The sequence below is a fragment of the Physeter macrocephalus genome, chromosome 2 (assembly GCF_002837175.3).
Source record: "Physeter macrocephalus isolate SW-GA chromosome 2, ASM283717v5, whole genome shotgun sequence".
In the NCBI taxonomy this organism is placed as follows: Eukaryota; Metazoa; Chordata; class Mammalia; order Artiodactyla; family Physeteridae; genus Physeter; species Physeter macrocephalus.
In genome coordinates, this window is record NC_041215.1 from 120,185,561 (window position 1) to 120,198,944 (window position 13,384).

General features: G+C 44.3%; 1 protein-coding gene across 7 annotated transcripts in view; it reads left to right on the forward strand.

The window, feature by feature from the left end:
- STK36 (serine/threonine kinase 36) overlaps positions 1-13,384 on the forward strand; it is a 29,107-nt gene that overhangs the window by 4,604 nt on the left and 11,119 nt on the right. For 4 of the 7 annotated variants that reach the window (XM_055090049.1, XM_028481918.2, XM_024124774.3 and 1 more), the window contains 10 exons: positions 1,556-1,686; positions 2,347-2,596; positions 4,021-4,114; positions 4,406-4,575; positions 4,735-4,922; positions 5,451-5,550; positions 6,953-7,099; positions 10,264-10,443; positions 11,385-11,482; positions 11,934-12,039. In XM_055090049.1, the coding sequence (XP_054946024.1) occupies positions 1,556-1,686; positions 2,347-2,596; positions 4,021-4,114; positions 4,406-4,575; positions 4,735-4,922; positions 5,451-5,550; positions 6,953-7,099; positions 10,264-10,443; positions 11,385-11,482; positions 11,934-12,039 (1,464 nt within the window). Of the gene's footprint in view, positions 1-1,555; positions 1,687-2,346; positions 2,597-3,490; positions 3,580-4,020; positions 4,115-4,405; positions 4,576-4,734; positions 4,923-5,450; positions 5,551-6,952; positions 7,100-10,263; positions 10,444-11,384; positions 11,483-11,933; positions 12,040-13,384 lie in introns of those variants that run through there. The other 3 variants (XM_055090056.1, XM_055090062.1, XM_055090052.1) reach the window with 3 other exon arrangements.

A 13,384-nucleotide genomic window follows, 5' to 3' on the forward strand; every position in this document is an offset into this window, starting at 1 on the left:
GTATGTTCCTATGACCATTTTCTTAATTGTTTTGGGTTTGTTTTTGTAGGTCCTTTTCTTCTCTGTGTTTCGCACTTAGAGAAGTTCCTTTAGCTTTTGTTGTAGCGCTGGTTTGGTGGTGCTGAATTCTCTTAGCTTTTGCTTGTCTTTAAAGCTTTTGATTTCTCCATCAAATCTGAATGAGATCCTTGCTGGGTAGAGTATGCTGGGTAGAGTAATCTTGGTTGTAGGTTCTTCCCTTTTGGCACTTTAAGTATATCATGCCACTCCTTTCTGGCTTGTAGAGTTTCTGCTGAGAAATCAGCTGTTAACCTTATGGGAGTTCCCTTGTATGTTATTTGTCGTTTTTCCCTGCTGCTTTCAATAATTTTTCTTTGTCTCTACTATTTGCCTATTTGATTACTATGTGTCTCGGCGTGTTTCTCCTTGGGTTTATCATGTATGGGACTCTGCACTTCCTGGACTTGGGTGGCTATTTCCTTTCCCACATTAGGGAAGTTTTCAACTCTAATCTCTTCAGATATTTTCTTGGGTCCTTTCTCTCTCTCTTCTCCTTCTGGGACCCCTATAATGTGAATGTTGTTGCGTTTAATGTTGTCCCAGAGGTCTCTTAGGCTTCTTCATTTCTTTTCATTCTTTTTTCTTTATTCTGTTCTGCAGCAGTGAATTCCACCATTCTGTACTTTCCTCATTTTAAAATGGAAATAATAATAATGTCTACCTCATAAGGCTATTGTGAAGATTAATTCCTGTAAAGTGTTTGAAAGAGCGCCTGACACAAGTGTTCAATATATCTAGCTATTATTAATGCTGTTGTTATTGTTAGGCACCTCTAGGTAAGAAGGCCCAGTGTGGTGGTACCAGAGAGGCAGGAAGGGATAAGGGTTGTGGTTAAGGCAGGATTCACCACCAAGACACAGTGGTTGGCAGTAGGATTTGGTTGAACACATTCTCCAGCCATATTCATTCTAGGGTTTTCTCTGTACTCTAGCAAGTAGGCACCCTTCAGGACTTCCTGTCACAGCATTCTGTTTCCTTCCAAGCATTCATCATTATTTGTAAGCCATCATCTTATTTGTTTTGTCAGTCTTGTTTGTTTGTCTGGCTACTTCTTTTGAGAGAAGGGACTTTGTCTTATTTAATAACAGCTAATATATATTGAATGTTAAGTGCCAGGCACCATTCTGAGCAATACGTTACTTTACATGCTTTAACTTATTTAAATCCTCACAATGATCCTATGAAATAAGTAGTATCTTTATTGTCGCCTTATGGATAGATGATGAATCTGAGAGCCATAAGGTAATTTGCATGTGGTCATGCAGTTAGTAAGTGAGACTCAATAAATTTTCCTTGAACGAATGAATGAACAAATGAAAGCATGAATGAATAGGGGAGCAAGAACTAAGGAATGTATCTTGTGAAGCTCTGGAAGAAAGGGAAGGAAGAGAAGATCACATCAGCAGTAGTATTAGGGTGGAGTCTTTGGGCTCATCAGCGGACTCCTTCCGCTGTCTTCTCCTTTCTTCCTCTCACCTGACTGTTTGACCCCTAGGTTCAGGCCATTGCTGCCCAGTTGGTGTCAGCCCTGTACTATCTGCATTCCCACCGCATCCTCCACCGAGACATGAAGCCTCAGAATATCCTCCTTGCCAAGGGTGGTGGCATAAAGCTCTGTGACTTTGGGTGAGGTGCCTGACCTTCTGTCTCTGCTTCCAGTTCTGCAAGGAGCCTTAGACTATATGCTTGACTTCCTTGGGCCTCATTTTAGAACCTGAGCTGGAGACTAGGATTCCTTCTGGGTCTTGGAAGATGGTCTCTTTGTTCAGGTTGGGGATATCTCACATAGTGATAGGTAGCAGTGACCAGCTCTAGTGTTTGTTATTTCTCTATTTCTCTATCTGTCTATCTCACACAGTGATAGGCAGCAGTGACCAGCTCTAGTGTTTATTACTTTATCTATCTTTTTTTTTTTTTTTTTTTTTCTGTGGTACGCAGGCCTCTCACTGTTGTGGCCTCTCCCGTTGCGGAGCACAGGCTCAGTGGCCATGGCTCACGGGCCCAGCCGCTCTGCGGCATGTGGGATCTTCCCGGACCGGGGCGCGAACCCGTGTCCCCTGCATCGGCAGGCAGACTCTCAACCACTGTGCCACCAGGGAAGCCCTATCTATCTATTTTTTGGCCCCACCCCACTGCATGCTAGATCTGAGTTCCCCGACCAGGGATCGAACCTGCGCCCCCCTGCAGTGTAAGCACAGCATCTTAAACCACTGGACCGTCAGGGAAGTCTCTCTTGTTTTTATTGAATATCTTCTTTTTCCATTTTGATTCCATCATCTACTGCAGATTTGCCCGGGCTATGAGCACCAACACGATGGTGCTGACATCCATTAAAGGCACACCACTCTACATGTCTCCAGAGCTGGTGGAGGAACGACCATACGACCACACCGCGGACCTCTGGTCTGTGGGCTGCATATTGTATGAGCTGGCAGTGGGCATTCCTCCCTTCTATACCACGAGCATCTTTCAGCTGGTCAGCCTCATTCTCAAGGACCCTGTGCGCTGGCCCCCCACCATTAGTCCTTGCTTCAAGGTGATGAATACTGAAAGACTGCTTTTGCATCAGAAACCTGTCTCCCTCTGCCTTGTTCCCTTTTCCACAATTTTTTTCCAGAGCTGGGGCTGCACTTTGCAGTTACTTAACTGATGCAGGAGCTGGAGCAAGCTGCCTTGCTTTTGTACTGCAGGGGCTTATTCTGGGAGGGTGATCTAAGGTGTGCCCAGCTTGGGAGTAGCAGCCCCTCCTTGGGTCAGGCTGTCCTTTATCAAAATGGAGAGGTAATTTCAAGACACCAGAAACAGATATTGGTCCCTTTACACACTCTTTATTCTACTAATTTCCTATCAGATGCAGTGTCCGAATGATTTCTAGACTTGCCGACACAGCTGTCCTCTTCCTGAAAGAACCTTTAGATATCCAAATGGCCAGAGCTAATGGGGCCAGCTCACTGATTAGGGGCAGAGGATAGAGATGGTGCCTGTTTTGTGCAGTTAAATCTCAGCAGGCCAGAGGGAGGGTGGGAGGGAGGAAAAGGAGTTGACCTTTTTTATTTTTCATCTAGGGCAAGATTTGGGCCTTCAATAAAATTTAAATGCAGCCTTCTCCCAGAGTAAAATCTCATTATAACTTTTCTTTGTTTTATCTAAGATGAAAAGAGACAAGTTTCTCCCCAACCTGTTCAGCTGGGGGTGGCCCAAATAATTATCAAAAAGAACCTAAACAAAGGAAACATAAGTGGGTGATATACATAGATAGTCATTCTCCCTTAGGGCAGACATGCAGGTTATCTCCAGCAAGAGCCAAGGTGTAATGATCACCTTGTTTTAGAACAGGGGTCGTAATCTACTAGTACCTTCTGTTCCTATTTCAGGCCCAATTGAGGATTTCCCCAAGGATACCTCATAACAGATGTACCCTTTTCAGACAGTCTCCCTGCCCCTCCACCATCTGAAGACTTGCTGAAAGATTTGTTTTTGAGTGCTCCCAAACACATCTTTACCCAATGACTTATGCGTGTGAGTGTGCTTTTAACTGTAAGTGCATTTGTTCCTACCCAGCACAAACAAACCACAGTCAAAGGGAGGGCAAAGTGAGCAGTTTGGGACCCCCTTGAATGTTTGCTTTCTGAAGATGATTGTGAAGGTGACATCCCTCTCTTTCTCTTCATTTTTTTCACTTCTTCACAAAGCTGTTGACATTGACATTTCTGGTTTTACTTCTGGGGTTCCAAAATGTCCATGGACAGGAATTGAGACTCCCTAGGAGGGGAGGCAGTGAGGTCTGTTCATGATTTCAGCCAGGGAAATGAGGCCTAAGGATAGGATTAGAGGGGGTGTGATTAAGACCAGCTAGTCTGTTGTAAGAATGCACTCAGGAGTCTTGGTTGGCCGATTCTGATGAGTTTGAGAGAGCCTGTGGAGAAGTGAAGGCTGATGGGGTATCCTTTCTCTCCACAGAACTTCCTTCAGGGACTGCTCACCAAGGACCCCCGGCAGCGTCTGTCCTGGCCAGACCTCTTACATCACCCCTTTATTGCTGGTCGTGTCACCAGTGAGTCCTTAGGGTTCCCAGGGCTCTTGCACTTCCCTAGTACTCTACCCAATGCAACCCCTGACCCCAACATCTGGATCCAACATATATTCTTTTCCCCACCAGCTTGAATTCTCCCTAGCCCTTTGCATGACCCTTGCCACGTCCCTTGTAACCCCAATCCCTCTTTATCACTTTGTCAAAAGGGTCTCCTTCCACAGAAGCCTGGAGATGCTGAAGTTGTCTCTGGCCAAATGGAAACAGTGGTGCAGCTCCAGTGTGATCACCTGTCCCCCTCTTCTCTCCTTGCAGTACTAACCGAGTCAGCAGGCCCAGATTTGGGTACCCCATTCACCAGTCGCTTACCCCCAGAACTTCAGGTCCTAAAGGACCAACAGGCACATCGTCTGGCCCCCAAGGGCAATCGATCTTGCATCTTGCGGCAAGCCTGTAAGCGCATGGCTGAAGAGGCCAAGCAGAAGGTGTGTGGGGCAGAAGGGCATGTATGATATAGTCAGGCTAGTGACTGGGGGAGTTGGAAAAGGAGGGTGACTTTCTAGGGTTGGGAAAGGGCCACGAATAGGATTCATAGTGCCTTATGACAACCAAATAGTTCTGACTCAGTGTCTCATTTCCTGCAGAAACACCAGAACACAGGACCTGCCCTCGAGCAAGAGGACAGGACCAGCAAGGTGGCTTCTGGCACAGCCTCTCTGCCCAGACTAAAGGCCACTCCTCAGGAACCAAGCCTCTTGACTGGGGTCTTAGGCTCAGAAATGAAGAGCAGCTGGGCTGAGTGGAGGGCTGGAGAAGCTCCCCCTGCACCTTGGTGAGGAGGGTAGAACTGGGGATTTATAGGATGAGGTTGCTTGCAGATCTTTGGCTCCAGTCAAAGCAAATACAGCATGGTCCCTGTCACTCACTACTGCGTAAATGCAGACAGGGCCCTGGGAGTCTTGAGTCCTGGGTGCCTGAACCCTAATTCCAGGTATTGATACTTTCCTGATTCATCAGGAAACGTTGAAACTTTCCTTTCTCTATGTCCCAGTTGTATTGATACATTAACTGAAAAAGAAAGAATCATCTATATACAAAAGGGAAGATTATTTGAGTTGAGAGCTACGGTTGAAAACCGCCAAGGTAGCTTTGAGAAGAAGATCCAAAGTAGGAGGGCAGTCAAGGATATGCGTGTAGTGGACCTATCCTGTCCTGGCCAGATCCTAGAAGGAGGTCTTCTCTAGCCAATCCTATATGGCGTATTTTTCGTTCCTATCCTGGACATAGAGGGAGGGACAAGTTCATGAACTCTAAGCCTCACAGGTCTGGAACTCATCTTACTCCCTGCTTCCTCTGGCAGGGAAAACTGGATCAGCCAGGATTGTGAGCAAGCATTCCCAGAGCTGAGGCCAGAGGTGGTGGGCCAGCAGAGCCTTGATGCAGTGGACCTAGAAAATGAGGTGAGACCTAGGGACTCCTCCTGGCCTTGTTCCTGCCATGGGATGTTGGGTCTTGGTAGATATTTTCTGGAACAGTGATTCCCAACCCTCCAAGGAATAGCTCCCTTTGTGTTAAAAATTGCTTTCTTATTATTTATAGATTTTAATTGCATAGTATCTGTACGTTTAATTATCAAAAACTGGAGTACATATGTAAAAAGGAAAGTCCCTCTTGAGCCTTATTTCAGTCCTAAAGGTGTCTGTCTCCTTCCAAACTTTTTGTGCTTTTACACACACACACACACACATATATATATATATATATTTATGCCCACATAGATATATAGTTTGGCTGTTTTTACAATACTGAGTTCATACCATATGTATCGTTTTGCCTCATGCATCTCTTACATGATCTGTTCTAGAGATCTTTCTACATCTACTTCAATCTTTTGTTTTTTTAAGGTTTTAACTTTTTATTTTGAAAACATTTCAAACTTAAAGAATAATTGTGAAAATAGCACCAAGAATTCTTATATACCCTTTCACCCAGATTCGCCAATTGTTAAAATTCTGCCACATTTGCTTTATGGTTCTCTTTCTCTATATACGGACACATCATCTTTCTGAATCATTTTAGGGTAAGTGCAGACATGCCCCTTTACTGCCAAATATACTTTAGTGCGTATTTGCTAAGATCAAGGTGATGCACTTGCACCACCTCAGTGCAATTATAGAAGTCAGAAATTTGACACTGATATGATTCTGTTACTTAATCTACAGTCCATATTAGATTTTGCCAATTGCTCTGGTAATGTTCTTTATAGCAAAAACATGTTTCTTTCCCGGTCCACAATCCAATCCAGTGTTAAGCATTGCATTTAGTTGTTATGCTTCATTAGTCTCTAATCTGAAACTGTTCCTACTCTTTCTTTGTCTTTCATGCTTGATAGTTTTTAGGTGCACAGGTCAGTTACTTTGTAGAATGTTCCTCACATTGATACTTCTGCATAATTAGATTCGAGTTATGCATTTTTGGTGGGCACACTACATAAGTGATGCATTGTCAGTACTACAATCTTTTTAACAACTTCTTAGTATGTCCTAATACGGATGTGCCATGGTTGATTATCCCCTTACTGACTGGCTCTGTGATGTTTCCAATTTTTTTTATTATAAACCACGCAGTGGGCATCTTTCTAGGTGTCTCTTTATGCACACCTGCCAGTGTTCTCCAAGAGACTTTTCAAGACCCCTCACTTACTGCCAACTCTACCTTTTTAAACGGGTGGCTGAAAAAAATACATCTGTGCCAAAGGAATCACTGGCCTTTTGCAGTTACTTCATGATTCCCCAGGTTGGGAGCTACTACCCTTGAACCTGACACACTCCTCCTGACCTCTTTCACTCCCTGATGCCTCAGGAGCCAGACAACGATTATGATGAGTGGCGGCACCTGCTAGAGACCACTGAGCCTGTGCCCATCCAACTGAAGGCCCCTCTCGCCCTGCTGTGCAATCCCGACTTCTGCCAGCGCATCCAGAGTCAGCTGCATGAGGCTGGAGGGCAGGTAACCAGCAGAAACATACCATGGATGAAACTGGAGACTGTTTTCACAGATGAGGCATTAAAAACCGTTGATTGACATAAGGAGAAAGAAAGTTTGTCCCTTTCCTATTCTCTTTCACTCCGTCTGTTTAATTCAAGATTTGCCAACCTCCTTTAGTAATACAGAAAGAGCAGACCTTGGGTTTTTCTTTCTGAAGGGAAAAGTATTCCTCTAGAGCAGGGATCAGCAAACTTTCTGACGGAACTTTTTTAGGCACTGTTGTCCAAGAGGAAAAAATGGAGGATATCATGTAACTACTTCTATAATCAGAGAAAACGCATTTCCACAAAATTTTTGACAAAATTAAAAATATGTAACAATTTAAGTGTGTAATATTTTCTAATGCAGGTATACTAATGAGAAGAATGAGATTCTTTTTTAGGGGATAACATCTTGCTTAATTGGTGTTCATAATTAGTATTCTCTCCTACAAAACCTTTCCTTGCATATCTGAAATGGTGATCTTCTTTCCTGGGAACTCACCGAAATATGTTGCGTGCATCTCTCTCTCTCTTTTCGTTAAAGTTTGTTTTATTTTATTTTATTTATTTATTTAGGCTGCGTCAGGTCTTAGTTGTGTCGTGTGGGATATTTCATTGCGGCAAGCGGGCTTCTCTCTAGTTGTGGCGTGTGGGCTCCAGGGTGCGTGGGCTCTGTAGTTTGCAGCACGTGGGCTCTCTCGTTGAGGCGCACGAGCTCAGAAGTTGTGGCGCATGGGCTTAGTTGCCCCACGGCATGTGGGATATTTGTTCCCCGACCAGGGATCGCACCCGCATCCCCTGCATTGGAAGGCAGATTCTTTACCACTGGAAAGAAGTCCCTTTTCTTTAAAGTTTTTAAAAATAATTTTTAGTAAATTTACTAAGTTGTGAAATCATCACCATAATTCAGTTTTAGAATATTTTCATCACCCCAATAAGATCATTCTTAACTATTTACAGTTAATTGTCATTCCCACTTCTAGTAACAGGAGACTACTTTCTGTCTATTATATTTGCGTTTTCTGAACATTTCATATAAATATGATCATACAATGTATAGTCTTTGTGTCTGGCTCCTTTCTCTTAGCATAATGTTTTTGAGGTTCATTCATGTTGTAGCGTTTATCAATACTTAATTCCTTTTCATTGCTGATTAATATTCAGCTGTACGGATATATCACATTTTGTTTATCCATTCCACTAATTGATTGAAATTTGGATTGTTTCCAGTTTTTGGCTTTTTGAATAATGCTGCTTTGAACATCCATGAGGAAGCCTTTGTGTGGACATGTGTTTCATTTCTCTTGGGTGTATGCATAGAAGTGGAATTGCTGGGGCATATAGTAAATTTATGTTTAAGATTTATTTTATTATTATTATTTTTTTTGCGGTACGCGGGCCTCTGACTGCTGTGGCCTCTCCCGTTGCGGAGCACAGGCTCCGGACGCGCAGGCTCAGTGGCCACAGCTCACGGGCCCAGCCGCTCCGTGGCATGTGGGATCCTCCTGGACTGGGGCACGAACCCGTATCCCCTGCATTGGCAGGCGGACTCTCAACCACTGCGCCACCAGGGAAGCCCTATGTTTAAGATTTTAAGAAACTGCTGAACTATTTATTTTCCAAAGTGGCTGCACCATTTTACATTCTCACCAGCAATGTATGAGGGTCCTCATTTCTCCACCTCCTTGCCAACATGTATTACTGTCTGAGTGTAGTCATTTTAGAGAGTGTGAAATAGTATCTCATTGCCATTTTAATTCACATTTTGCTAATGACTGATGTGAGCATCTTCTCATGTGCTTACCAGACATTTGTATTAACATTTCTTCTTTGGTGAAGTATCTAATCATTTCTTTGGCTCATTTTTAAGTTGGGTTGTTTTCTACTTGAGTTGTAAGAGTTCTCTGTATCTTCTGGATATGAGACCTTTATCAGATGTATGATTTGCAAATATTTTCTCCCAGTCTCTAATATGTCTTTTCATTCTCATAAGAATGTCTTTTGAAGCACAAGGTTTTTAAATTTTTGAAGTCCAGTTACCATTTTTTTCCTTTGTGGATTATGCTTCTGGTGTGGTATCTGAGAAATCTTTTTTAAACCCAAAGTCTTGAAGATTTTCTCCTATATTTTTTCTAAAAGCTTTCTAGACTTTTAGCTCTGACATTTAGGTCTCTGACCCATTATGAGTTGATTTTTTGTATATATCGTGAGGTAGGGATATAAGTTCATCTTTTCGCATGTGGTTATGTAATCATCCCAGCACCATTTGTTGAAAAGACTCTCCTTTCGCTCTTGAATTACCTTGGCACTCTGCACCTCACTTTTGGCCCTTATCTGTCCTCCTTGTGTTGGATAATTTTTCAGTGGGGAAAGAGGTTAACAACTCTGCCTCTAGGGTAAAACTTTCTGAGTTAGAATTCCAGGCAAACTACTGTGTGTGATTATTGACTACTTACTTAACCTATCTGGAAGCTTCAGTCTCCTCATCTATAAAATGGATAATTGTATTTACAATCACTAGGGTTATTGTAAAGATTAAGTGAGTAAATAAGTGAACAGATTGAGAACAGTGAGTAGCATATTGTAAAGCACTTGATGTAAACGTTAGTCTTCTTTTGAAGAATAACCTCTTAAAAAATAACCATTTAAAAATATAATACTGTCCTGTATAAAAATAGGTGGTAGGTAGGATCTGGCCTGCAGGTCATATTTTGTCAACCCCTGATCTAGAGTTGAATGATATTGTTTTGTCTATCTGGAGTTGAGCAACATTGTTTTGTGCCCATTGTTTTTAATTTTCAGAAATGCGTGTGTGTGGTTTCATTTTTTTTTAAGGTGAAGGGCTGGAGAAGGGAGGGAGCAGATAGGAATGTCACTGGGTCTGTCACTGACTGAGGGGAGGTGTTCCCCCCTCCCCCCGGTTTGGTCACCTCTAAGTCAGGTGACCTGGCCATCTATATTCCCCTTTCCTGGTACACTTTCCCTGTTTCTCTGTTCTCCTTTTCTGGGTTTTAGATTCCCAAAGAAAGGAATGAGAACATTTGGTCTGCTTTGTCAACATCTTGGGGACACTTGGTATCTGTGACTCTCCTTCCTTTACCTCTCATAATATTGATTACTGTCTCTTTCCCTTGTGTCACCCAGATCCTGAAAGGCGTGCTAGAGGGCGCTTCCCATATCCTTCCTGTGCTCCGGGTCCTGAGCAGTCTCCTATCCAGCTGCGGTGACTCTGTTCCCTTGTACTCCTTCTGCCGTGAGGCAGGGATCCCCCAGCTGCTGCTCAGCCTCCTCCGACACAGCCACGAGAGCAGCAGTATCCAGCAGGTAAGCGCTGCGCCAGGAGCCTCTCAAGACTTACCAGAATTTCTTCTCTTTGGATTTCTTTTCTTTGAACTGCCATCTCTATTTGGCCCAACTTGCTTTTCTTTTCTTCTCCTCCTCTCTAGCTAGTAGATCATGAATTGCAAATTCTCATGCCTTCCGAGGCCAGGCAGGTAATGTCATCAGTGAAGCAGACCGTGTGTGACTATATGAATCAGTGGGAATGTGAGAAACTGAGATCTCGTGCTCGGTCAGAACGGGGCATCCTCTCCTCAGCGCCGGCTCACTGTTGCTAGGTGGGAATATGGGCTCAGTGGTGCCAGATCCTGCAGTTTTCCAAGAAAAGCTAGAAATCCAGATTTTTATGTGCAGTTTCCCAATATTTAGAGCACTGTATTTTGAAAGGTACAATCCTAGGCTTTACCGGCCTGATTTTATAGGGCAGGGTACTGAAATTCAGAGATTAACTAACTCACACACGGGCAGTGCCTTGTCAGTGGTCGTGGAGATGATAAGCGAGAGAGCTAGGAGTGAGTCTCAGTGTCCACGTCCCTGTGCTGTGTCCCGACGCAGCTGAGCTGAGAGGCCGGAATGCAGAAATGTTTAACGTGGCCAAGGCTTGGCGGCTGGAAGCTGCACTCTGCTGATGAGTGTTAGTCTTGAGAGTTTTTAAGGAATTTAGAAAAGAATTTGAGCTATTTTGAAAAATGGAACCTCCTAAACTCCAAAATGCTGTTCAGGCCCAAACGAGACACATTTTCTGGCTGTTTACAGCCCGTCGGCCGCCACTTTGTTACCTCTGGATCTCCTCTCTCTGTCCAAATGCTCTCTTCCCTCTGTCCCTTTCTGTTTGCTCAGCCTGACTGGATATCTGACACCCTTTTCCCTTAGTCTTTGTTTCCATCCCCTACATTGCCCTAACTCTCTGTCCTCTTCCCTGGCAGCAATGTTGGTATGGGACCTTCTTACGGGACCTGATAGCTGTGATTCAGGCCTACTTTGCCTGCACCTTCAATCTGGAGAGGAGCCAGACAGGTGACAGGTGGGATGAGAGGCAGTTTTGCTCTGTTGGCCAGTTTGGCTTCAGTTTCTACCCCCATTTCTTCCCATCCCCATTAGGAAGAGGCTAAGTAAGGAGAAGCCATGATTTGTGCCAGGTTTAGGGGTCAGCTGAGTGACCTCTTAGAGTCCACCTAGTCCTCTTAAGGACCCCGAGGCATCTCCAAGTTTGCCCACGGAATTTCAGGTTCTAAGGGTTAGCAGTCACACTAAATGGAAGGCTCAGGGTGTGAATAAGCTAGAGAAAATGACAAAGAGGCCTGGAGGTATGTATGTGAGACTGTGTGAGTGTGTGTGTGTGAGGGGAGAGGGCAGAGAGCACTCTGATGTGTTCCTTTGCAGAGATTCTCCTACCTGCCCTGAACTGACCCATTCACAACATGTGGGCTTTTAGTAGAGAGATGAGAAGAAACCACGGACTCATTTTTTCCTAGCCTACAGGTATTTCAGGAGGCTGCCAACATATTTCTGGAGCTCTTGGGGAAACTACTGGCCCAACCAGATGACTCCGAGCAGACTTTGCGGAGGGACAGCCTTATGGTAATCTGCTCCCCCTTCCAGATTTCTGTCTGTGGTTTTCCCTGTGTTTCTCCCATCCTCTTTCTTATGGCTCTGTAGGGTTAGATCGAGGTAATACAACAAATGTTTGTTGAATGCCAGCTATGTGCCATATGCCATCTGAGTAAGAAAAAGTCCCCATCTTCAAGGGATCAGGGCTAGTCTAATAGGAGAGATGTGATCAAGGACAACAGTGTGAAAAGTACATTAGAATTTCATGTAAAATGCAGAAGCACCACTGGAGAAGACTAACGCTACTTGGAGGGTCATAGAAGAAATCTTTTCTTTTTCTTTTGGACCCGCCACGCAGCATGTGGGATCTTAGTTCACTGACCAGGGATTGAACCTGTGCCCCCTGCAGTGGAAGCACAGAGTCTTAACCACTGGACCGCCATGGAAGTCCCTAAGGGTCATAGAAGAAATCTTGAAGAAGGAAATAATCTCTGCTAGGATTTGAAGACTGCACAGAAGTTTGCCAGGTGGATGAGGCAGGAAAGTAGGGAGGACATTCCGGGTAGAAAGAGCAACCTATATTAAAGCCCAGAGGCATTAAGCAGTGTGGCCTATTTTAGGGAACCACAAATAGAAGTATTTCTTCTTGAATAGACTTACAGATCAGCTAGTATTCCCAACCTTGTTTGTCCTACAGACTAGTAACCTATGTGGGTTCTCTCTCCTGGACTCTGGAGGTGAGGGATGGGAAGGGAGGCTTGAAAGAGAAAATAGTCGAGTTCTGACTGACCTCAGAGGAGACAGAGAGGAACATGTTCAAGGAAGGAAACAATTGCCTGGTCGTTGTTCAGACTAGAAACTGGGAGCACAGATCTGGGCTACATTCCTACTTCCAGCTAGCAGCTAGCTGTCCATTCAGTCTCTTCTCTCTTTTTTTTTTTAAGAAGATGTTGGGGGTAGGAGTTTATTAATTAATTAATTTATTTTTGCTGTGTTGGGTCTTTGTTTCTGTGCGAGGGCTTTCTCTAGTTGTGGCAAGCGGTAGCCACTCTTCATCGCGGTGCGCGGGCCTCTCAACATCGTGGCATCTCTTGTTGCGGAGCACAGGCTCCAGATGCGCAGGCTCAGTAGTTGTGGCTCACGGGCCTTGTTGTTCCGCGGCATGTGGGATCCTCCCAGACCAGGGCTCGAACCAGTGTCCCCTCCATTAGCAGGCAGATTCTCAACCACTGCACCACCAGGGAAGCCCTTTTTTTTTTTTTAAATAAATTTATTTATTTATTTATTTATGGCTGCATTGGGTCTTCATTGCTGCGCACGGGCTTTCTCTAGTTGTGGTGAGTGGGGGCTACTCTTCGTTGCGGTGCGTGGGCTT